We start from the raw sequence: 27,197 nt of genomic DNA, 5'->3' as shown, positions 1-27,197 counted from the left end.
TGTTTATAGCAGCACAATTCACAATAGCTAAATGATGGATGGAATCAACCATCAATAGATGAATGGATTGAGAAATTGCAGTGTATTTATACAGTGGAGTTCCACTCAGCCATAAAAAAGAATGAAATTATGGCTTTGCCAGTAAATGAATGGAAATGGAGAATATCATGCCAAATGAAACTAGCCAAACTCAGAAACTCAAAGGTTGAATGTTTTCTCTCATATGCAGAAGCTAGAGTAAAATAAAGGAAAGGAGGAGGGAAGGGTAGGATAACATAAAGAACCAATCAAATACAAATTAATAGATGAGTGAAAGGAAGTCTACTGAAGTAGAGGAAGGAGAATAGGAGAGGGGAGGGAGGAAGGAAGGCAAAAGAGGAGGATCATGAACCGAAACTGATTTCCATGCATTTGTGAGTTTGTCTGGATGAAACCAACTACTAGTTATAACTCTAAAGCTCAGTGGTAGAACATTGTCTAGCATGTAGAAGGTCCTGGGTTCAATCCCCAGTACCACACAAAAACAAGAAAACAAAAAAAACAACAAAAACAAACCACCACACACACACACATCAGAGGAAATACCCTAAACATAAATTCTGTCTTCATTTCTCCATATTCAATTCATTAGTAAATTCCACTGGCTCTATGTTCAAAACATATCCTGGTTCCATTCATGTCTCTCATCTCTATAATCAAAATCACCATTATTTCCCCTCTGGACTACTGCAATCTTTTTTTTTTTTTTTTTTTTTTTGTGGTGCTGGAGATTGAACCCAGGGCTTTGTGTTTGCAAGGCAAGCACTCTACCAACCGAGCTATATCCCCAGCCCACGCAATCATTTCTTAATTGATCTTCTGTTTGCAATTTTGTCCCTTTGAAATCCATTTGACATATTAAAACCACAGAAAAAAATGTAAGCTGCATCATGACACAACTCTATTTAAAACTCCATGGCTTCTTTATATACTTCAAATAAAATTCAGATTCCTTAATTAGAATTAGTCCTACCGTTCTAATTTCATCTCCTACCATATTCTTCCATACCAAGCTTCTTTCTGTTCCTTCAATATACCAAGCACATCTGTATTGTAGCACTACCTGTTTGGGATGCTTTACACCTAATTCTCTTATAGTTGATTCCTGATCCTCAGTACAAGTCCAAATGTACTTCTTCAAAGAAACTACCACACCAGCTATTTTAGGATTTGAAGTACGCTAAAGTCCCTTCAATACTAATGATGTTTTCTCCCTCCTATAGAAAGAAAAACTTTTACATATTAAGTCACACTAATATCTCTGCATCTTTTCAGAAAAACCAATTACAGATTATTGTTTAACAAATAATCAATGCATACAAATTTCCTGCAGAAAAAATCTCTCCTCAAAATTCTGGTCCGGGGCTGGGGTCTTAGCCTAGTGGTAGAACGCTTGCCTAGCACGTGTGAGGCACTGCGTTTGATTCTCAGCACCACATATAAATAAATAAATTAAATGTCCATTGTCAACTAAATATATATATTTTATATAGATATATGTTTATATATTTATGTATATATTAAGGAAAATATAAACTTTGCCAGAGGGCTGGGGTTGTGGCTCAGTGGTAGAGCACTTGCCTAGCACGCATGAGGCACTGGGTTCGATCCCCTGCACCACATAAGAAAACCTAAATAAAACAAATAAAGGTATTGTGTCCATCTACAATTAAAATATTAACTCTGGCAGAAATGCTTTGGAAGTTATGTTTGGAATGTTTTTAAAAAAATGACATGGATTAATAAATGAACAATAAGGATGGTCAGAATTTATAAGGCGGACTACATGGGTATTTAAATTCTACTTTGGTATATGTTTGAAATTTTTATAATAAAGTGGGAAAGAAACTATGTCAATCTGTTTAATGTAAAACAAACAAACAAAAAACAAAAACAAAAACAAAAATAGATAGTAGTCCATTAAGTCCACAGTAGAAAGACAGCAGACAGGATGAGAAGAGAGGTAGAGAAACAAAATCAAAACACACATTCAACTTAGAAAGATGCCTGTTTTCAGGAGAAACACTTTAAACTTAACTCCCAAACTAGTGGTGATGGGTAAATCAGTCAAAGAATAAATAATGGGATGGGGGTTTAATCTCATCACCAGTAAACTGAAATATTCATAGTATTTTGCAATTTGTTTTGCACAGAGAATAAATGAAAAATAGAAATTTTATCTGATGACCTTAAAACTTTCAGGGATATGAAACTTTTTCTATATGACCAGAATAAAGCTCAGCCTAAAGGTGAGTTGGCACCTCTGATTTAGACAAGTAATGAAATGTCACCTTTAAATTCCTCTATTTTAATTGTCTTTGTGGAACTACCTGATCTTTTTGGTTTGCCTGATCTACTCTCACTAGAATTTAACACAGTTCCTGTCTGGAATCCTGATCATAGTCATCAAGGTCTTGGTACACAGTAGGGTCAATGATTATATGAAATAAAATACAAGGCTTTTCATGAAATACATCACACTTTTAAAAAGTATTTAAAAGTCTTAGTTATTGGAAATGATAATTTACATGAAGTATCAATCTTAAATGTCAGATTAAGTCGGTATGTTCAGATGTAAGAGATACAGAAATACTCACCATTCTTCTACCAATGTATTATTCAGGTAGGTCAGCATTATTAATGTCCACTTAAGTTCCTTATCTTCAATAACTCAAGGGTCTTGGTATAAGATGTATGTTTACTATGTTGTATAGCTATGGTAGAGAACTCTATAGGACCCACTTCTCCCAAACAGCTTCCGACAGCCTCTACATACAGAAATTCCATTTCAGTAGAGTTACAGTCAAGAGAGCGTATATAAAACAGAAAATTTTTTAATTTCAAAAACATAATGCTACTTGTCATGTTCAAGATTTAAGTGTGTTTACAAAGATTGTGAAGAGATTATAAGAGGCTAAAAAATACTATATAATTTCCTTTACTTATCGTCTATGTAGGCAAGAGATATTTTCCCTTATAGAATCACTTCCAGGAGATACATTAACTAGTAAGAGAATACAGATACTAAGAATAAAAATCGAGGTATGGCCATTGTATGGGTGTAATAATTCTAAAATTCAAAAATTTCTTGAGATGTCACATACATAAAGTCCATAAATCCTAAATACACAATTGAGTGAAAATTTTTACACAGGCACATATTTTTTTCCACTTGTGTTATCACTACCTACATGAATAAAAAATGTTTTCAGCATCCTAGAGGACACCTCCTACTCTCAGTCATGGTGGTATTTACGAAAATATGTTCAACAAATATTCTGATAGTCTTTCTTTCAAAAGTAAAGCTTAATTCCCCTCCCCTTTCACTGTAGGATACACTTAGAGACTCACTTCTAACAAATAGAAGGTTATGTCTTTCACCTCTTTGATTAAATTTATTCCAAGGTATTTTCTTTTTTTTTTTTAAGATGCTATTCTAAATGGAATTGCTTTCCTAATTTTCTTTTCAGATATTTCATTGCTGGCAATACAAACATGACTAATTTAAAAAATTATTTGGAGACAGTCTTGATGTGTTGCCGCCTAGGCTGTTCTCAAATTCCAAGTTTAAGCAAACCTGTAGTCTCAGTCTCCAAAGTGCTGGAATTACGGGTGTGTACCATAATGCCCCACCTACACACACAAATGATTTTTACATGTTGATCTCATACCTGGCAACTTTTATGAATTTATTTATAAGCTCTATAGTAGCTTTCTATTGGATTCTTTGGGATTTTTTATACATAGGATCACATATCTATAAATAAAGTTTTCCTTTCCAATTTGGATGCTTCAAATTTATTTTCCTTGTCTAACTGCTTGGGTTAGAACTTTCAGCATAATGAATAGCAGTGGTTAAAGTGAAAATCTTGTTTGGTTCCTGATGTTAGGGGAAAGCTTTCAGTCTTTCACCTGTGAATATGATGTTAGTAACGTGTCAAACCACTATAATTTTCCTACTCATAAAAGTCTCTTAGGACCAATACGGCAAATTAGGTTATCCCTAGAAGCAGTGCTATAGATAGGAATAGAATCCAGGGCAAAGGAAGCTTCTAGAGTTCTCTTGAGGTTCTGTTTCTTGGTCTAGGTGACAGATGCACAGATATACTCTTGTCAACTTCTTTAAGCTACCTAAGTAGGAGGTGTGTACTTTTCTATATGTAGATATACTTCAATTTTTAAAAAATCTACCAATGGCTGGGCTTATAGCTCAGTGGCAGAGCACTTGCTAGAACATGTGAGGGACAGGGTTTGATCCTCAGCACCACATAAAAATGAATAAATAAAATAAAGGTATTGTGTCTATCTGCAACTAAAATATTTTTTATAAAGGCGGGGGTGCTGAAGATGTGGCTCACTGGTTAAGTGCCCTTAGGTTTGATCCCTGGCACCTAAAAAAAAAAAAAAAAAAATTAAATCTACCAAAAAAGGTCATATACTAGAGATCCTAGGCTCCCACTGAGAAATTAAGAAAGACAATACTGAAAGACACAAAAATCAATAAGCACCACTTATTCTTCTCATTTTTATTAGTGAAGCAATGCTGTCGTGACGGTTTCAAGCTAACTTTAAATGTGATTCTTCCATCCTATGATAACCAAATCTAAACACCTATACTAGATATAAAGTTGTCTATCATGTTAGATTTCTCCCCAAATGGCAGTAAGAAAGAACTTAAATGCTTTTTAAATAAGTGAGTTTAACCTAGTTCTCAAAGTTTTCATTCTCGTTTGTTATATAAAATGATATATTGAATTGTAGACAGTTATAAAAATATTTCACGTCAATTTTTTTGCAACTTAACTTTACAAAGAAGTATTTCTAACCTTTCTAAATATTTATAAGGCATTTTCAAATTAACAGTTATTCACAAATGTAAGTCATTAACTTTTCATTTTATATGAATATTTAAGGAAGAAAAATATGAACAGGCAGCTGCTTAGGGATAACTGAATTAGATGCAAAAATATCTTGGCTGGTATCTCATTTTTCTCCAATAATCCGAATGACAAACTTTCACTTATTTTGAGGATATTATAAAGATGACCACTTGAACATAAAAAACTCACATTCATTCAGATACATAGTTTACCTAAAACTTCTCTTTCACCAGTGTGGTTTACTGCCATCTTGGATAACTGCAACAAGCTGACAACTAGCTTTACCACAATGCCATCTTGTGGGTTATCTAGGAATAATACAAAAAAATTTGCTTAAATGACCATGGACACAACATTCTTGATTATAAGATGCATCAATATTAAATTACCTAACAAAACTTTTAATAAAGTTTTTAAAATGTCTTACATTATGAACTGCTCAAAATACAAAGTATATAAATTTGAATTTCCTTATGAAACACTGTTATGTGGAAGTGATTTAATATTTGGCAGACAGAGACAGAAAACATCATCAAAAAGTTATGTAGAAAAGTCAATATCAACTTAGAAAATCACAAATAATTAGAAACATAAGAATCATTCAACACTAAAGCTAAAAGGAACCTTGGGAATCTCAGTTTTTTAACATTTAGCATTTAAAATCTAGACCAGCACTATCCAACAGATCTTTCTGCAATGATGGGAATGACTGCAATCTGTGCTATTCAATGACACCCACTAGCTACATATACTTGTGAAAACTTAATGTGTTAATATAATGAAAAAACTAAATTCTGTGTTTTCCTTTTAATCCATTTAAATTCAAAGAGCTACCAACACCTAGTGATTCTATTACATAACACAACTCTAGCCAGTAAAATAACACAGAACAAGATATAACATTATTCATATTTACATATCTCAGAATAAAGCACTTTTGAGCTCAAATGGTCAAAAACAAAAATTTGTTTAAAAAAGTATGAAGAATAAAAAGGATACAATAGAAATATGAAATTAATGGGCACAGTAAGATGAAAATCATACCAAGTATGAAAATTTTCTCCTTGGTGTAATATTGTAATAACAAACTCAAATCAAAATAATATAAAATAAATGCTTTCTTAAGTGAAAAAAAAAGCTATAAATATGTAAAAGCACATGTATACATACAACACACAGCTTAAAGGTTTAAAGGAGGCACACTTCTTTCACTTAAGTAGGTTTAAGCACAAGGCAGAGATATGTTACCCTGTAGTCTTGACTCTAAATATATACAACTTTTCTTTTGGGCAGAAGGAAGTTGTTAAAGTTTCTAAAGTAGTAGAATAATATGATCATATTTGGGTTAAAGAAATCATTCAGAGCTGGACACTCCTATAATCTCTGCAGCTTGGGAGGCTGAGGCAAGAGGATCAAAAGTTCAAAGCTAGCCTCAGCAACTTACTGAGACTCTGTCTCAAAATAAAAAATAAAAAATGGCTGGGGATGTGCTTCAGTGGCTAAGAGCCCCTCAGTTCAATCCCTGATACCAAACCAAGCAACAAAAAAAATCCAATCCTTCGGTCAGAGGACAGATTAAATAAGAATAATTCACAGTAAGATTAGTTAGGACCAGTTTTACAGTTACATGAGAAATGATGAGGGTCTAAAACATGTCTGTGGCAATCAAAGAGGAAGATTTAGAAAAGATTTCTTCAAAAAGAAATGGATAGAAATAACCCATGACATTAAAATAAGTACCCTGAGATGCTCTCATAAGGTCCATCATCTGATCTTTATGTTGTTCTAGTTGTCTTCGAAGATCCTTTAATCCTTCAAGCCTTGTCAATGGAAGTGCATCATAATCACTTACTGCGAGAAAATGGTTAATTTCCTGAGAGAGAAAATTAGTTACAATGTAACATGCTTTTAACGCTTACTGGATTCGTTTGTAGAATAAAATTTATAAAAAAAAAATTAGTAAGTGCCTTTTAAAGACAATGACTCATAAACCAAAGTAGAAATAAAGTTCCTCTTTCACTTCAAATCCTATAATGTTTTAATCCTTTAAATTCTAATAGATCTAACAGAATCTTTAGATTCTAATGGATTCTCATAAATATATATATATATTATATATATATATATATATATATATATATATACACACACACGGATTTCAAGACTGTTACAACACACTCAAAGGGAAAGCTTGAATCTGGTAATTTTACATGTTAATGTTCTCATGTAGCTTACATAATCAAACAAACTAAGTTTAAAATTATAATAAATTTATAAGAAAAATATATAGTTTTGAAGTTTACCAAGATTAAAAATTGAAACTCTCTTTAAAAAGCTAAATATCATCTGTAATGCAAACATAAAATTGGCCCTCAAAGGATCAGGTAATTTTGAGGTATTAATGGACCAGATTGTCTTAAAAGATTTTTTTTTTTTTTTTTTTTTAATTTTCAGTGCTAAGAACTGAACCCATGGCTTTGAACATGCTATGTAAGCACTCTTCCACTGAGCCACATCCCCAGTCCTAATCACAGGTTTATGTGTATGTTAAAATCAAGAATATTTTATATGACATTCCTTAAATATTCCAATTCATTCTGTACCAGGAAACTTTGGTATCTATACTTTAAATGCAATGCAAAGAGATGCACTAAGATTCATTTTTTTGTTTCTTAAGAGGCTAGATCTCACATGTCTTTTTACAATTAAAAAAATTCAATTTTTACCACTAGACCATTAGAGGTTTGTAAGAATCACTACTCTGTATAGCTTTCTAATACCAAATAGTAAGAAGTGGAGAACTCTTATTACCTCCAAAGTGAAAAGGGTCCTCTACTGTATTTGATATTCTGCTGAGTAACACGCAAATCCTTAAAAACAACATGGTCAGGAAAAGGATCTAAAAGCTTAATTGTGAGATAGAGGTTTTCATTATCCTTGTTATCTATCACTAAATACTTCAACAAGTTGAGTACCTAAACATAATTTAAAAAGAAAAATTAAAAGGGAAAAATCTGTAATTATATTTCAGAGTAAAACAACCAAAATCCATTGTAATAAATGATAAAAACTTTGCTAACCTAGTTCAGATAAAATATTCTAAATTACTTGTAAGATACCAACTTTTTTAGTTTCTGTGCTTTCAAAACAATTCCACAAACATGTAAGGAACTGTACAGGTGGACACTGACATAAAAATCCCCACATTAGTGAAACATTTTATATAAGCAATATATCACACAAAATCATAATGGTGTAAACTACTATCCCAGTTTTGAGTACTTCTACACTTCAGTGTAACAAACAAAGCTAAACAATAATTTATTAGATCAAAATCTAAGTAATCAATCTTTGTAACTGATTACAAAGATTAATAATGTCTTCCCAACTATTTTTGTAAAAACATTTTCATTAAAATTACAAACTACACCAAGTAAAAATAATATTTATCAACATATCTCAAAATACCTTTTTGAAGATGAATTGGAAAATTACCTGTTCCTGAACCTCCACTTGATCATTCACAAGGGTATAAGTGTACCAACAATAACATGAAGATGCTTTTCTAAAGCATCCTTACAGTAAGTCACTGCTGTCTGGCAAACCCGACCTAATAGGTCACAACAAAGGGAGAAGCTGCGTAATGACACATCCATGAAATGTGAAGGCCTAAAAAAGAAAAACAACAGGTTCTAGAAAAGTACTTTGAAACAGAATCATTCAAACATCATTTTTAGTCAACATTTCTAATTTTGATAAGGCTTGACATAAAAGTTACTCTCATATCTAACATTTCAATGCTCATCAGCAACACAAAGAAAATGCACATTAAGCTCCGAACCCAACAGAAACATTGAAAAGCAGGCAGAACTATCACAATCAACTACATTAACTCTGTTAAAAAGTCAAAAGTTTACAGCAATCAAGAAATGCTAAATCAGTAGAGCAGAAAAAAGAGAACAGGAAATGAGGGGAAAGAAAGAGGAAGTACTGGGAACTGAGGTAGAGCAAAATATATTCCATGTATGCATGATTATGTGTAACTACAATGCACTAATCAAAAATTTAAAATAAAAATAAAACTTAAAAAATATGCAAAATCAGAAAGGCAACCAAAAAACTGTAGGAAATCTCTGTAATGGTTTTAATTGTCCTTGCCAGTACTCTTCCCTGCTCAGCAGCAGTCACAAAAATGGCTTACATCAATTCATGGTGGATCTTCAGGAAGCAGAGATCTTATTTGCAAACTACTATGTAAGTCTATTCTAACCTGACTGGGACCTGTTTAAAGGACTGATACATGGGGTTTGGCTATTTCATTTAAGGGACTTTACTCAGGATTGAAAAGTTGAGGGCACTGCTTGAAACTTTGTAAAGTTAACTAATAACCTATAGCTGAATAGAACAAAAGATTACTGCTGAAACATATAAAACGAGGAGAGCTTCTCCAGGAAATTCAGAAGTAACCACAATTTAGGAAGAATTTAGAAGGCCACACATAAGCCCAAGGTCAGACGTTTGCTCAGAAAAGACTACAGAAGACCCTAAACTTTTACTTGGAGGTGCTCCCACAGCTCAATGCAAGTTGGCTAATGTTGAAGGGGAATATCAACCCCTTCCAACTGCAAACATTAGGAAAAGTTTTATTCTGTCCCTCTCATGTACAAACCACTCACAACGCTCATAGTTTTCAAGGAACTCTCTGTGGAGCACTATCAAAACACAAACCTGCAGAACAGAGCCTGCAGCAACCACATAAAGGAATACATTCTGCAAAAATAGTTGGTTACTGTTATGAACTGCTATAGCATTCAGCAATAAAAAAGATAAAAGAAGTGGAAATCTGAAAAAGAAAATGTTATTTCTACACTGAATCATCTACAAATAGAAATGGCCAGTTTTCAGCAACAAAATTACAAGGCATGCAAAGAAACAGGGACGTATGGCCCATTCAAAGGAATAAAACACTGACAGAAATGGTTCCTAAAGAAGCTCAGAGGGCTGGGGAGATAGCTCAGTTGGTAGAGAGCTTGCCTTGGCTAGCAATGGTGAGGTCCTGGGTTAGATCAGCAGCACCACCAAAATAAAAAACAAATAATGAGACCAGGTATGGTGGTGTACACCTGTAATCCCAGGGGCTTGGGAGGCTGAGGCAGGAGGATCAAGAGTTCAAAGTCAGTCTTAGCAAAAACGAGGCAAGGTGCTAAGCGATTCAGTGAGATGCTGTCTCTAAATAAAATACAAAATAGGATTGGGGATGTGGCTCAGTTTTCGAGTGCCCCTGAGTTCAACACTTGGAACCAAAAAAAACAAATAATAAGATACAGCAAAGGTAGCACTGACACGGAAATTTGTACCATAAACACTTCCATCAGAAAGATCTCAATTCAATTACCTAACTTTACTTCTTAATGAAATGGCAAAAAAAGGAAGCATATGAAATCCAAAACTAACAGAAGAAAGGAGATAATGAGAGTGGAGATAAATTAAAAAAAAAGAAAAAAAATATTTTAAAAGAACTAACAAAGCCCAAAATGGGTTCTCTGAAAAGACAAGTTCCACACGATCTCACTCACACATGGGCTATAAATAAGTTGATCTCACAGAAGTTGGGAACAGAATGGTGGATCCCAGAGAACAGGAACAGGAACAGGAACAGAATGGTGGATCCCAGAGAACAGGAACAGGGATGGATGGAGAAAGGCTGAACAATGTATACTAACTTACAGTCAGATAGGAGTGGAAGTTCTGGTGCACTATTGCACAATAGGGTATCTACAGATAACAATTATATACTACACATTTTTTAAAGCTAGAAGAATTTTGAATGTTTTCATTATAAAAAAATGATAAACATATTAGATGGATGTGCTTGCTTTCTTTTTTTTTTTGTTGTGGGGGGAGGGAATACCAGGGATTGAACCCAGGAGCACTCAACCACTGAACCACATCCCCAGCCCTATTTTGTATTTTATTTAGAAACAAGGTTTCACTGAGTTGCTCAGTGCCTTGGTTTTGCTGAGGCTGGCTTTGAATGAGAGATCCTCCTGCCTCAGTCTACTGAGCCACTGGGATTACAGGCATGCACCACCACACCCAGCTAGATATGCTTACTGATTTTAACATTACACAACGTATATATGTATCAAAACATCACCGTGTACCCCATAAATATGTATAATTTTTATGAATTAATTTAAAATTAGGGCTGGGGATATAGCTCAGTTGGTAGAGTGCCTGCCTCACATGCACAAGGCCCTGGGTTCAATCTCCAGCACCACAAAAACAAAACAAACAAACAGGTAGCTGTAATATACATATTAAAAAAGCAATATTTAGAAAACCATACTCTGGCACCTATTTCTTAGAAGCATATAAACTTTCAATTAAAAGAACAAGATAGACAAACTGCTTATATATTGGTGAATATATTATTTACCTTTTGTTGACATAGTGAATCAAAGTATAAATAACATCTCGAAGAACAAAGGCCCAAGCTCCTCCTAAGCCACTTTTTATATCTTTTAGTAATAAACTAACAAACAGGTGATATATCTTAAGAACTCTATGCTTTTATACACATTATTTGTCTCGGCTGCTTGCTCACATATGGCTAGAAGAATTTTCTGATAGGAATCCTAGAAAATAAACATTCAGTTAAAAACTTTTTAAATTTCATATACTCAGTTATAACATATATTTTATATTATAGTACCTAAAATACAATTTAAATTTAGGTTGACAGTAAATGCAAAACAGTACATTAAGACAATTACTATCTTAACATAGAAGAAAGCTATTGCCAATTTATTTAGATTTCAGAGTAAATTACAGCTCATTCTGATAAAAAATAAATGTTCCTTAAGTGTCACAAAATTCCAGCCTCACATGTAACATATTTAGCTAATGCTAACAAATATATCAATTATAAATTTTACAAATGACTTTTTCTTTTCAAGTTATTAAAAAAATATTTCATTTGCTTACTTTCCTTTCTTTAAGATACACTACATAGATTTCTACTGAAAAAGGAATTTTCTCACCTAAGGTAGAAATGTATACTTACAGGGTTTTCTGGAAAGAATTTCTAAAATGCTCTTAAACTTGGTTTTATGACAATTGCTGATATAAGCAAATGTTGCTTTAATCACATGTGATGGAAATAAGGTGGATTAGGAGCAGGATCCAAATCCCTAAAAAATAGTTATAGGAAAAAATGCAGTCATCATTTTCATATTATCAAGAAAAAATAGGTTTTGTTCATAGAGCATTAAACTTCCCAATGAAATTTAGGTGGGAACACCCTAATTTTTGGGGGGTGGGGGGTGGGCATGGATTGAACCCAGGGGCACTTAACCACTAAGACACATACTTAGTTTTTTTTTTTTTTTTTTTTTTCATACTCAGTTTTTTTGTTTGTTTTATTTAGTGACAGGATACGTTGCTGAGGCTGGCTTTAAACTCACGATCCTCCTGCCTCAATCTCCCGAGATGCTGGGATTACAGGCATATACCATCATGACAGAAGAAACCCCAAATTTTAAAACTACTCTTCTATTAAAAAAAACTATACTTTTAAACAAAATAAATAATGACATAGTTCATAAATATCAGAATATCTAAATATATTTCACCCTGGGACTACTCTTAGATTATTTGCTTAAAATTAATTGCTAATCTTTTAGATAGTTAATTGGCAGCTCCACAAATGAGACTTAGTATTACCTCACTTCAGGTTTGAGTTAAACTTCTACTTGTATTATAATAATTTGACCCCTTCAGTGTATTAATAATTTGATGGCATTATTGGGAAGTGGTAAAACTGAAGAGACGTACTGAGCTGAAGGAGTGGATCCTTAAGTATGTGCCCTTAGATACTCTATTTTGTTCCTGCCTCCTTCTCTCCCCTCTAGCATCATTTCCCCTTTCCCCACTCCTCTCTTCTCTGCTTCCTGGCTGTCATGAGCTGAGCAGATTTTCTCTGCTATGCTTTTCCCTAAGGATGATCTGTTGCTTTAGGCCAAAAGCAATGGAGCCAGCCCAAAACAGACTGAAACCTCAAAAACCATGAGCCTTCTCTTCCCCTAAACTGATTTTATCAGGTGTTTGATTTTTCACATTAACCAACACAATTACTATTTTATATGTTTAGCATGGTAGAGCAGATAATAAAGTAAAGATATTTTCTTTTTTTGGTACTAAGGATTAAACCCAGGGTTAACCACTGAGAAACATCCCATCCTTTTAAAATTTTTATTCTGAGAAAGGGTCTTGATAAGTTGCTTAGAGCTTCACGAGGTTGCTAAGGCAGGCTTTAAACTTGTGATTCTCCTGCCTTAGCCTCCAAGATGCTGGGGAGGTGTGTGCCACCACACAGTAAAGGGTATTTTCAAGTAGCTTCCAGTCAGGCCAGGAAAATAACTTGAACATTCAAATGCAACCAAATGGGATCATATCCAAATTAAACTGTGCACTAAGGAGTATAATTCTGACATTTAAGGAGCATGATAAAGAAAAGGTGCTCTAAAAAGTTATTAATGATAAGAAGACAATCAGGAAGCCTTTGGAGAAAAAATTTCAAAACACAACAGATGGCATAATGCTTCAAATATTACAGAAAGATTGAGAAGAACAAGCCTTATGAATTGCCACCAAAGAGTTCAAATAGAAAGAGAAATAAGTGTGGGGAGACTATGGTATAAAGTTGATAAGTAATCACTTCAGATTGAAGATGACCATTTAAAAAAAAATTTGTCAATCAATAAAAATTCCTAAAGAATTTGCGAAGTTGTGGTTAGTTCTCTAAGTTTAAAATGTACATACCCTGAAAAGTCACAGGTTCCAGTGCTCTGGCTGGCACCAGAATCAGCTGTTTCATGTAATGACATCAATAACTCCACCACAATCTCTGGTAAATGACTAATGAATAAATGATCAATCTGCAAGGACACAAAATTAAAATATATTTAATATTTTTGTATCTGTGACCTTTAATGTAACACAAAGGGCTTACATTATTAAGACATATAGCTAACTCTATCTTTTCTTCTATTCAGCCAATCTGAAAAGAGAAAAACTAGGGAAATTCTACCGAAGCAAGTTTTCTTAATTCGATTATGTAATTTTTAAAGAATTATTTCAACTGACTAAGACTTTGGATATACCATTAAATTCCTCAGACTGGTAGTTCTAACAAATTCCTACTGATGGATACTGTACCTCAATCTGCATTTTACTCTTGATTTATACGGGAACTCATAGAGCTTTACTGGGAAGAATTCTCCAGGACTAGAAATAATGCCAACTTGTGCCCCATATGACTTATCCCCAGAATTCTACACAGGTGATATTCCAAATTCTGAGGCTACCTGCTACCTATATTCCTTTTCATTAATAGTAGACTAAAGCTGGGCATGGCGGCACACACCTGTAATCCCAGCTACCTGGAAGGCTAAAGTAAGAGGATCACCAAGTTCAAGGTCAGCCCAGGCAACTTAGCAAGAAACTCTCTCAAAAATAAAAAAAGAACTGGGAATATTTCTTTATATTAGAGCACCTCTTGGTTCAAGCCCCAGTACCAAAAAAACCAAAAGGTAAGTCTTTTATGTTACACCTTAAATTAACGAATGAACAGATAAGGACTGACCAAACCTTTTTTACCTTAAAAAAAGTTAATGTTTTAATATAGCATACCTCAAAAAATATTAAAGTGTATATATTAATTTAATGTTAAAAACTGAGATTAGCAAAAATTTAACTTATGTCTTTAACCAAGAACGCTAATAAATGTTTTTTTAATTTTTGGGTGGTGTTTTCAATCAGGGTTTAAGGTAAATACTTTTCCCTCCTAAACCTATTCTGGTTTGACTACATTAAAAAAAAAAAGTAGAACTAGGGATACTCAGAAGTATAAGCTGGAAGACTGAGCAGAAGGGGATAGAGGCCGAGTATCTCTCCCAAATTACATGTATCTTTCCCAAATTACATAACCTCTGAAGTGCCGGTATTCTGTTCCAATTCTCTTTTGCTTATCATCACCAAAAAAAAAAAAAAAAAAAAAAAAAGACAAATGCTACCATCATAGTGTTTATACAGTGGAGAAGACTGAAAATAAACAATGAATATATTCAAAGTATTGCTGGGCACGGTGGCGGTGGTACATCCCTGTAATTTTAGCGGCTTGGGAGGCTGAGAAAGGAGGATCGTGAGTCAATGCAACCTCAGCAAAAGTGAGGCACTAAGCAGTTCAGTGAGACCCTGTCTCTAAATAAATACAAAACAGGGCTGGGGATGTGGTCAGTGGTTGTAGTGCCCCTGAGTTCAATCCCTAATAACCCCCACTCAAAAAGAATATAGTATGTTAGAAGGTAAAAGTGTCAGGAAAAATAAAAAGCAGAATATGAAACTTGGGATGGTACTTTTCCTTTAAAAGTAAATAAACTTTAGACTGAAGATGGACTCAAGATTTTCTATACACTGTTCAAGATTACTTGAATTTATCAACATGCATTACTCTCAATTAGTTTTTGAAAGGCAAAAGCAATCAAATCATTTTTCTTATTAAAAGTTTGGTTTTCTTTTTCTAGTTATTTCTGATTAAAATATTTTTTACTTATTTAAAGCCTAATCAAATGGAGAGAACACCAAACAACAAAACAAAAAATTCGTGAGTCAGCTAAATAGTGAGATAAGCTAAATTTAACTGTATAAATAATGAATAAGTAAACAGCCTTAAATTTTAAAGTTTCCATCTGAGATCATTTAAGGAAAAAAAGGTAGGTAAAACTTGAAGCCATACCTGTTTTCCCAATAGGTTTTCACCTTTAAGCATATTATAGACCGTGGTAGCATTCTCTCTTTGCTGTGCCATTCTACTATCTCCTACATCATCATAGGCAAAAGTAAGGAAGAAATATTACAAGAATCTTTGGGAAGCAGTCTATTAAAAGACTTTTCCAATCCTCTTGAATCTGATTAGCGATGGACTTAACCTCATCAAAATGACTTCTAATTACCAGATGTGGAATCAAAACCTTATAACAAGATCTAAAACATAAAATTTTAAATATAGGTTATATATCTTTTCAAAGTAAAATTACAACACAGTCCTTGAAATAATAAAGTGTTTTTAATACACGCAGCATTAGGCATGACTTTAGATCATTAAGCATTCCTACTTTAATTTTATAAAAGGGGAAATAAAGTTAAGTAAATTATAAAATCACATAAAAAATAAGAGCTTAGCCTATTACCACCCTAATTCTGTGATCAAAAAGTGGGACTTTATATATATATATATATTTCTTATATACAATCAACTTAATATAAAATTATAAAAATGATATGTGAAAGCAATTTATAAATTTAAAGAACAAATGTAAAATACTGTTATTGCCAAAAGAAATGAAAGGGTCACTAAATTTAATACTCTCTGAAGATCCTTCTTAAAGGCAATGTCTACATTCAAAAAGCTCTATTACGGACCTCACAAAATCCCTAGCACAGAGCATGTTCAACAAATAAGAGATGCTGTTCCATAACCCTGATACCTAAATATTATTTTTCAGTTTTTCAAACTTCATTTCAAAATTTTCTGTTCTAGAGTCAGAAGTAGCAAAATGAATTCTTTCACATTAAACTTCTAAATCTAATAGATATGATGATTAAATATTGTCAAGCAACAGAAAAGAAAATCAAGGCTGAAATAATCAGTCACTAATATTTATCTTTGATCTTTTTCCAAATGCAATATGATCAAGTAAAAAGTTTGAAAAGGACTTTTAAGGTTTCTTTCTGTAACTTCTTTAAAGATTAAAAAAAAAAAAAAAAAAAAAAAAACAAATGTGCAGAGGATGTTACACAGCTTGCTCAAAGTTACACAGCTACTGACACAGATAGAACTAGATTCTAAATCCAGGGACAGCCTTCAGTACTTTTGCAAATAAGCTCGCTCAATTTTCAATTATGCAATCTCATACGCATGTCTATGGATCTATAGGAAGTGGAGAATGGGGGAACTGCCAAACCCTGTTACTTCATTTTAAACATAATTCTTACATGCCATGCATCAACCTACCTATAGAAATCTTCAACATTTGAGTAGTTTAATAAAATGAAAGGAAAAGAAGATAAGCTGTATTTGGTATCTTGAAGATTTAGCCATTCCCAAACCAAGTAATCTAAATGAGAAGCCATGAAGTCTTCTAAATTTCTATATCCAAAAGTTTCAGAAATTTTCTCCAAAACCTATTACAAACACAAAAGAAAAAAAAAATGATCCTTTTAGAAAATGAAAATAAATCATTTAAATCTTTGTTAACAATATTTACAGTAGAATTCGACTCATGCATTCAATTTCTCTGTATCTTTATTTCCTTGTCAATGAGAGGGATACTAAAAAATAAATGTATTTAATACAATCGGCACACAGCAAACCCTTAATAAATGTTAAATAAATAAAATTATAAAAATGTTACCGTTTTCCAACATCTGACTATATATCAAAGGAAGTTGTAAGGTAAAATTATTCTCAGTCTTAACCCAAATTTTCAAAATCTAAACATTATATACCACTTCTAATAATTGTAAAGCATAATGGAATACTTAAAAGAACTTAATACTGAGAGGTAAAAGGTTAACTCATTCAAGATTAATTACCTATAGGAGAGTCTACTATAAAACTCCATGGAAATCATGGTGATAGAATGAGAAATTGTATATCAGTCCACATTTATCAAATAAAAAATTTCCAACAGGAAGGATGAGAACTGCCAAAACATTCTGAGGTAGTGGAACAGGGAGCCACATTCTTTAACACTGAGCTGATATGACTACAAGGTTTGGACCCAGTCCTCTTTTTCTAATCTTGTAACTTAAAAGCCCCAGACTTCTGGCCTTGTTAGATCTAATGTGTTACCCCAGAATCTACCAGGACAAAACAATGGATACTGCTCTTGTCTCCCACATATTTCCCTCAATAAATGCTACTCAGAGGCCCTAGTCTTGCAGTGTGACCCTTTCTGATTCATAAGTGTAAGAAATCACACTGCATACAAATGAATATACCATTTTTAAAAGTTAGTAAACTGCTTTCTAATATTCCCAACCGAAAAAATAAAATTGTTTCCAACCTTTAAATAAGTGCCACTTTAAAATTCTAGTTTTGGGCTGGGGTTGTGGCTCTGTGGTACAGCTCTTGCCTAGTATGCATGAAGCACTGGGTTTGATCCCCAGCACCATATAAAAAAACTACTAAACAAAATAAAAGTATTGTGTCCATCTACAACTAAAAATATTTTTAAAAAATAAAATAAAAAACCAAAAATCTAGTTTTAGCCTTTTTAATTTAAGGTGTCTGAGGGCATGGGAATGCAGCTCAATGGTAGAGCACATGCCCAACATGTAAGATCACAGGTTTGATCCCCAGCACCACAGAAAGCAACAAAAAAATTATCCACGGAAGAGTACAATAAAAATATCCAGACACACATACCTTTTTCACAAGGTGAGGTTCTAATCCATTCTCTTTCACAGATTGCAAAGGGCAAACAAAGCCTGTTTTTCACAGACAGGGCTACAGTATAAACCACAGCTATCATCAGCAGTAAAACAGATTTTCTATTATAAATCTCATCCAAAGTTTCAGGGTTCTCAGCACTATGGGACTGCCAAAGAATCATAAAGACACTATTATAAATATTTAAACATTAAAAATGAATCAATCAAGCTAAAAGCAAAGTACTCCATGACAACATCTAAATAGCTTGTGAATTTTAAATTCTATAGTTTAGGGTGATAGCAGAGATTTGAGAAAATGTGTTTTCCACAGTGAGGAAGACTGCTCTTTCTAAACTCTTATGGAGAGAATCACCAAAGGAAAAAACTTTATGGAGGTATAAATTAATTTTTTAAAAATGGCAAAAAGAAGGTGAGAGTCATTAGAAGCTTCTTTTCAACTACCAAGTTTAACTCCTAGGTTGATTTTTATTGTTATAATACCTTAATATATAGCACTTTGTACTTTTAAAAATACTGCCACCTAATATTATCAAAGGAACAATAAAATCATGCAACTAGATGGAATGACCTATGCTTTTAATTATCAATTACTTTAAAAATCTTAACAGGCTTCTTTTTTTTTTTTACTAGTTATATCTGATACAAGTTTCTCTTCATATTTAGAAAATCTGCTGATCTTAGTTCTGTCTTTGGTACAAGAGAAACTAAGAATCTAATTCCTCTACTAAATAGCAATCACTGACATATTTGAGAATAGCTATAAACTTTCCACTAAATTCATTCTTCCATTTATTCCTTATAAGACACAAACCTATATACTCCCTAAAATCCTTGTTAAAAATCTCTTTTTAGGGTTGCAGGTACCTCAGTAGTAGAGTGCTTGCCCATCTAGCATGCACAAGGAGCCAGGATTTGGAAAAAAAATATATATATTTTCAGTCAGAACAAAACTCAAAATTTTAGCAGTCCTTTCAAAAGCACAGATCTAAGTTCTTTCATAAACTTTGTTCAAGACAATATGCTTTTATTAATGAAGTATAAGAGAATTTGGGTTTTTAAAAAATATCTATCACAATGCTGATTCATATTTTTTTTTTTATTGTAAACAAATGGGATATATGTGTTTGTCTGTACATGGCGTAAAGGCATACCATTTGTGTAATCATAAATTTACATAGGGTAATGTTGTTTGATTCATTCTGCCATTTTTTCCCTTCCCCGCTAATTCATATTGTGATCTTCAGATGTAAAACTTCTTAGGTCTATTAACGTAGAGGAAAAGAATGGGGGTGGGCAGGGGAAATACTGGGAAGTGAAATTAATGTTATATACATACATGTACAAAATTAAACCAGTATTTTGTATAATTAATATGTGCCAATTTAAAAAATCCTAGTTTTTTTTTTTTTTTCTAAAACCTGGTTTGCTGGGGAATCAAACTCTGGGTCTCACACATGACAGGCAAGCATTCTACCACTGAGTTATACTTCTAGTTCAGGTCTTCTTATAAATGAACTATCAGATCAATATTTTCCTGATGATGAACTAATTTAAAATGTACAGTATGTTATCTCTATTTAATTTTACACTATTTACACTAATGTTTCCAATCTACTGAAATTATTAATTCATATTGTTTGATTCAAATGTCCATTTCAGTTTCCTATTATCACAAATTGACAGTCATTTAATTAACCAGCTCAAGTCATTTTCAGAAACAAATCAGGGCAAAAATAAATAAATATGATCATTAATTTTTACCATTTAAGAAAAATATTTGGGGCTGGGGTTGTGGCTCAGTGGTAGAACACTTGCCTAGCATGTGTGAGGCACTAGGTTTGATTCTCAGCACCATATACAAATAAATTAATAAAATAAACTTCCATCAACATCTAAAAAAAAAAAAAAGAAAGAAAAAATATTCTACAGAGAAATGTGAAAATCAAACATTTCACTAAAAAAACAAGCTAAGTTGATTTTATATTAGAATCTTTCTACCTTATGGTCACATAGTCTCTTAACTGGTTCTAAACCAGATCTTATACAAAAGAATTTCTTAAATAGAAAAAAAAGGAAGTCACTTAAACTCCCATTAAGTTAAATTTGTTTTTCCCCACAAACGCCCTAAAGATAAGCTTCAGCTTACAAAAGAAATAATAATTATTTGATCCAGTATGGCCTATAAATAAAGTAATTTCATTCAAATCACAGTAGTCTTAGATGAGCTTTACGTTGTAATGACTGGACACAAACTGTCTTGTGTCAAGTTTCAAAAGGAATATATAGGATATTCATAGAAAGCACACGATAAAAGTAAACATATTACTAAAATTACCACTTCTCTCAGTCCTTCTTGAGCTTTTAAATATGCATTTTCAAAAGCTGTTTGCTGAAGCTTGAATGGGAGTGCTTTCAATAACCTGGAACAATCTCCTCCCTTCATATCCTGAAATAATCTTAAAAAAAAAAAAAGCAAAACTGAAACAATTCTTAAAATTTCAAACCCTACTTTTCAAAGCATATTATAAAACAAAAACAAACCACCCTGTAATATATACATACTAGTACTTTCTTCAAGATTAATCTGAGGAAGCAGGAGGATCTAGAGTTCAAAGCTAGCCTCAGCAACTTAGTAAGGCCCTAAGCAACTCACTGAGACCCTGTCTCTAAATAAAATATAAAAAGGGCTGGGCATGTTGCTCAGTGGTTAAGTACCCCTGGGTTTAATTCTGGATACCAAAAAAAAAAAAAAAAAAAAGGTTAAATTTAGTTCATCTTGAAAGGTTCTATCATCTGCCTAGTATTAAAACCCTGAATACATAATCCCTTGTCTCCTTATAAGTGAAGAAGGTACCAAAATATCTTTTAACTACTGCCCAAATTTGAACAACACTGAACTCAAACTGCCAGAGAAGATAACTGTTTCTCTTGTCAAACATCAATCAGAAGAGTCTACAGACTCCTTGTCAACCTGCTCTAATGTTTAATGATCCTGAAAGTGGGTAACTTAATGCCTTGATGATTCATTTAAATTTCACTTTATATGATGGAGAAAAGTTGATTAGTGCCTTAAGCAAACATCCACATGTTTACGACTTTTTTTTTTAATATTTTTTAAGTTGTAGGTGGACACATTTATTTTATTTTATTTTTTTATGTGGTTCTGGGGACTGAACCCAAGGCCTCGAGAGTGCTAGGCGAACACACTACCATTGAGCCATAATCCCAGCCCTTACGACAACTTTTTAATCAATTTTGTCCTTTACACATTTTAGTAATTTTTGTTATTTTTGATTCCTCTAGTTTCTCTATCCTCTCTCAAAAAAGCCCAACATTAAATATCTGACAAGTGGAAAAACTCAAAATCAACAAATATTTCTTTCATATTATTATTGAATTTCTACTTTTTAATCTTAAGAGATTTTTGTTTTCTATGCCACCACTATACTGCTACATTACATTTAACTTATGCTTCTATGTAACCCCAGACCTTTAACTTCAATACATAAAGTTTTCCATTTTTACCCAAAAATTCAGTAAGGATTTTAACTACTATACACATTCACTAGTAATCCTTATAATACTCTACTGTCTTACTAAAAAGAGTTCAAAACTGAGGAATTAGACACAAAATCTGGTTGATGGAAACAGTACTGTCAGCACATTCAGATCCTGGATACCGTACTTCTAACACTTATTATGTGATTGCTACGGCAATGTCTTTAGGGTAATCTTCAATTATTGGTCACTTCTGAATAGTTAAATTACTCAAATGACTTTGGCTTGATTTAACTAAAGTAGCATGTCATTTCTTTTTCAAATAATTTCACTTATTTTACCAATAGTTACCAAATACTTACAACATGCCAGATATTGTTTTACATGCTAAAGGTACAGCAATGAACAGAACAGACAAAAATTAATGCCTTCAAGGAGTTTATATTCTAGTGGAATAGGGAAATGTATTACAATATTACTTCAAGTGTTGACATATGTTATAGAGAAAAATAAAGCAGGAAAGTGCTTTCTTTATAGGGAGTGCAGCTGGGGGGGATTTATAGGTATGTTGCAATTTAGAGTTTTAAAATCACATGCAGTCCTTAGGAAATTAATATTTGTTTATTCAAGTACTCAAACTGTGATGGGCTGACAGATCTGACTCCATGAGAATGTCATAGGCCAGACTATAAGGGAAATGACTAAACAGACTCCATTTTGCTCTGAGACTCCATGTTATGTAGGAAATAAGCTTCTCCCATGGGAACACCCTCTTCTGTGCCCATCATCAGTTACTTGGTGTGACATGTTTAATAATATACAATGGCAACTCCTATGTAGTAAAGAATTGCTCTCTTTTGATTCCTATGGCTCCTAAACAATGTACCATGTGAACAGTGATTGTGTGGATGTTAGTTACCATTCTTTAGTTTGTACCTAGGTAAGGGTCATTTTGACCCACTTCCCCCTCTGTCGATGATTTCATGATGTTAACGTGTGATTTCGAATCATAGCAACAGACACTTATGATTAATGTGATTTTTGGTATAAGAACCCCTACAACCCTGTGGTCATGGCTGTTCTCCCAATAGCCATTTTTTGGGGCATTGTGTGAGCCAGTCAGCTGGCCGGCTTAATAAAGACTCTCAAATTTGAACTTCTCAGTGGTGATCCATCTGTTCTTAAGTTGCGCCCCATAACAAAACATACCAGATCCCTGTGATAGAATAATTCCAGTGCCAAACCATACGTACACCCCCACAAAAGTATAACTGTGATTAGAACCATGTGAAATATGCTATCATTTTATAAACTCACATAAAATCTTGGTAACATACAAACTTTCTACACTTCTCATAAGTGGTAGTGTATACACTTAACACAAATCAATGGCTTATCTATGTTAGCAAGCTACTTTACTTCTCTGAGCCAGAGTTTTCATTTTTAAATTAGAGAAAATAATAGCATCAAAGTAACAGAACTGTCGGTATTTTCTCTACAGCATTTAAGAGAAAATATAAATACTAGGCATACAGTATGTTAATATATACATATTTTAAATTTCATTTATAAATAAACAAATATATATATATATTTTTTTGGGGGGGATACTGGGGACTGAACTCAAGAGCCCTCAACCACTAAAACACATCCCCAGCCCTGTTTTGTATTTTATTTAGAGATGGGATCTCAGTTGCTTAGCACATCACTGTTGCTGAGGCTGGCTTTAAATTTGAGATCTTCCTGTCTCAGCCTCCCGAGCCACTGGGATTACAGGCGTGTGCCACCACGCATAGCTGTTAGTTGCTGTTAATATCACAACTAGTGAGTTGTGAATGTGCTAGAAATTGCACTGCTATCTACAGCATTCAAAACATTTCAGGAAAATCTAACCATTACCTATTAATTGACTCTGCGGCCAACATGCGAACTTGGTGATGATCATCAGCAAGAAATTGTGGAAATACTTCATTTACAGGGAAGTCTTTTCCCATTACATTAAGAATAGCCCATTTGAATAAGGATCAGCCTAGTCAAATGGGAAAAGAGAAACTGAGGTTAAATATGAAACTTTGAAAAGAAAAATCACTAACAGAATTGAAGTCTGATTTAAAATTTTAATGACGATCTTAATCATATGAAATAACTCACCTCAAGCAGAGTTTTAAGGCACTTCACAAGGGCCATCCTTACAGAGAATATACACTTCTTTTCCTTTGTTAGATGCCTAAAATCAAGTAAAAATTTTCCATGTCAAATATCATTCCAATAAAAGCAGTCACAAAAATCACTAGATATTAAGGTTATTATAGGTTACGTCCAAAATTTCTTTCTGTGCTACTTAATTAGCATTATACGGAACGTGCCAAAGTATTTGCCTTCCCCAAAATTCCAGCTAAAAGAAATCAGTTTGAAAATGAATTCATTCAATGTATATTGTTTGTCTTATACAATTATGCCTCTATTTGGAGGCATAATTGAGTTACCACACTGGAGGCATAGTTGAGTTACCACATTAAAAACTTACTAATGAAAGGACATTTTTAAAAATGTCATTTTGGGTTCTTATATCAGAGATTTCAAAACCACATTCTACAATAATTAGAAAGTCCTTATCAAATAGTCTGAGGGTGCTAAGTTATATATATGTGCTCTTCTATAAGCATCATAATGTTATCTCACACCATTATAATATGCATGAAATACCAGTGACAAGGCAAATTGGTACATTCTGGGAAAACGAACAATTCATTTAAACTTACTGAATTTTTTTAATTCACCAAACTGTCAGATTTTAAGTGACTCCAAATGAGCAGAGAAATACACTCAATAGTTTGGAAAGTCAAGTTCTATGAAGAAAAAAATGAAGTTCTTCAAGCAATTAAGGGTAAACATAAATTACATTATTTTATTGTTAAAAGATGCACATAATCACACAGAGAATCACAAGAAAACACTAATGTGGAATGCAAAGTTTGAATCTGTATCCAGAGGAAGCAAAAAGAAATTAACAAATCTACCAAACAGATTATACCTACCAAAATGCTCCAATCACTGTAAGGAACTGTCCTTGAGCATCCCTTGTATGCTCACTGTCCATATTGCCTTGACCGAGGTTTGTCACTATAGGAAGGACATGGTTTAAAATTGTTTACAAACATCTTGGTCACGACGATGCAAAGAACACACATTGCTGTGAAGGAAAAAAGAATTAAGTTTTACAAGCTTAGTAGAACCCATCAGTTGATAAATCAGTTGATAAATTTAAGGTGGACGTAATGTGGTTTTAATTTCTTACGATAGTGGCTTCAGAAGTTCAACAACATCTTCCATTGACAAAGGATGTTCTTCTCCAGGAAGTTCCTTTAAAAGTACTAGGTACTAAAACGGTATAGGAGGAAATAAACCAGCTTTTTTAACATCTTTTATTTTAAAAAGCATAATTATGCACATACATCCAATTTAAATATAAATTCATATGCACATGTACATATACACACAAAGCTGTAAATATTTTTAAAAGGGCATATAAAAAAAGGTCTTTCATATCATACAACGGATTCAAATTCACAATGTATGCATATATGGAACTGGACACAGTAAATCCAATTAATCTGTACAACTGAAAATAAAAAACTAAAAACATAAATCCCAGCACAATAATGTTAAGTTGTACATTATAAAAACCTGGCCTTATATCTGGGGTCTTTGAACCCTCACCTATAAAATGGAGACAGGTCACTTATCTGGCCACATAACTGTGAGGATTAGAGAAAATAACCATTCAATAATTAATCATTATTATCACTGTTGCAATTAAGAGATAAAGCATGAATCTGAAACTATATGATGTCTCTACACTCCCAAAATAATGGTTGTATAAGAGTAAAATGGCTAAAAACTAACCAATTAATAAATTTTGGAAAGCAGAAATAATCATGTGCAGGAAAAAAGTCAAAGTATCCTTATCTACCTTCCTATATGGCAATCATGTAAGGGAGTACATGGTACAATGGAATGATAATGAGAATACCAAGCTCAGAGGAACACACATGTAAACCCAGTTACTCAGGATACTGAGAGAGAAGTATCTCAAGTTTGAGGCCAGCCCCAGTAACTTAGGCCCTAAGCAACTTAGTGAGACTCAGTCTCAAAATAAAAAATACTAAAAACTGGGGATGTAGCTCAGTTGCAAAGTACCCCTGGGTTCAATCCCCAGTAACAAACAAACAAACAAAAAAAAGATTAATAGTGATAACTAGGAAACCAGTTTTTTTTTGAGAGCTGCCAAATATTTCCTATGTACACTAGGAAATATAAGAGATTGTTTTCTCTTTATCATCTGTATATACAAAAATATTTCTTATCACTTGTCATATATTAAAAATGAAAATTAAATGATTCTTTTCTTTCTTTCTTTTTTTTTTTTTTTTTTTTCCTGGTGGCACTGGGGATATAACCCAGGGGTGTCATACCACTGAGCTACATTCCCAGTCCTTTTTTAAAAAAAATTGAGACAAGGTCTTGTAAGTTGACCAAGTTAGTCTTGAAATTGGATCTTCCTGCTTCAGCCTCCCAAGCAGCTGGGATTGCAGGTATGCAGTACCATACCTGGTCCTTTTCAATAATTAAATGAGAGTTGCATGTGATGGTACTGAATATCTTGAAATGACTTTAAACATTAAAGCTTCAAGAAAAGCATACAACCCTTTCCTTGGTCAAGGTGAGAGACTTGACTAGAAAGTCTGAAAATAGGACTCCAACAAGGCACAACCAAACCTGTTTGCCTGGGCTAGAGGTTCAATGCACATGTTCATCAAAGATGGGAACGTGGCCAAAATTCCTTTGGGGACTCAATCTCCATGTCTGCCATAATGAGGAACTCATCAGGCATGTCTGCCAAATTTACAATAAATGTAAGACATAACCTGGGGACCCAATCAGCAGCTACTCGGTGTTAAAGGCTCTACCCAACTGTTCATGAGGACTGGGTTTAAGGAGATATTCCACATGGTCAGAAAATCAGTTCCATATAAGGTTACTGAGTAAATTACTACATGTATTGAGTATGAGTAAATTACCACATGTATGAGAAGCCAGGATTCTTTACTGTCATAAAAGGGTACTATAAATTGGGACAGAGAAAAATAAACAAACCCTTTGGTAATAAACTAGAATTGAGATCTATCAATAGTCTCAAGTCCAAGGCAAAACAAAAATTCAAACATAATATCATGTATATTTTTATAGTCAAGTTCTATT

The 27,197-nt window shown here is 33.3% G+C and overlaps 1 protein-coding gene across 1 annotated transcript in view; it reads right to left on the bottom strand.

Annotated features, from left to right (window-relative positions):
- The window catches only part of Atm (ATM serine/threonine kinase), a 152,519-nt gene that overhangs the window by 80,969 nt on the left and 44,353 nt on the right, over positions 1 to 27,197 (bottom strand). The window contains 26 exon segments of the mRNA XM_047515806.1: positions 2,637 to 2,706; positions 2,709 to 2,807; positions 5,132 to 5,227; positions 6,660 to 6,792; positions 7,731 to 7,736; positions 7,739 to 7,894; positions 8,415 to 8,446; positions 8,449 to 8,588; positions 11,359 to 11,494; positions 11,497 to 11,557; positions 11,963 to 12,084; positions 12,087 to 12,112; positions 13,743 to 13,858; positions 15,718 to 15,819; positions 15,821 to 15,965; positions 16,996 to 17,165; positions 18,412 to 18,455; positions 18,458 to 18,505; positions 18,508 to 18,583; positions 20,773 to 20,893; positions 23,835 to 23,952; positions 23,955 to 23,964; positions 24,087 to 24,162; positions 24,974 to 25,085; positions 25,088 to 25,128; positions 25,234 to 25,316. Of these exon segments, the coding sequence (XP_047371762.1) occupies positions 2,637 to 2,706; positions 2,709 to 2,807; positions 5,132 to 5,227; positions 6,660 to 6,792; positions 7,731 to 7,736; positions 7,739 to 7,894; positions 8,415 to 8,446; positions 8,449 to 8,588; positions 11,359 to 11,494; positions 11,497 to 11,557; positions 11,963 to 12,084; positions 12,087 to 12,112; positions 13,743 to 13,858; positions 15,718 to 15,819; positions 15,821 to 15,965; positions 16,996 to 17,165; positions 18,412 to 18,455; positions 18,458 to 18,505; positions 18,508 to 18,583; positions 20,773 to 20,893; positions 23,835 to 23,952; positions 23,955 to 23,964; positions 24,087 to 24,162; positions 24,974 to 25,085; positions 25,088 to 25,128; positions 25,234 to 25,316 (2,339 nt within the window).

Source organism: Sciurus carolinensis, chromosome 11 (assembly GCF_902686445.1).
Source record: "Sciurus carolinensis chromosome 11, mSciCar1.2, whole genome shotgun sequence".
NCBI lineage: Eukaryota > Metazoa > Chordata > Mammalia > Rodentia > Sciuridae > Sciurus > Sciurus carolinensis.
Note: the sequence above shows the minus strand (reverse complement) of the source record. Positions and strands in the feature narration are given on the sequence as shown.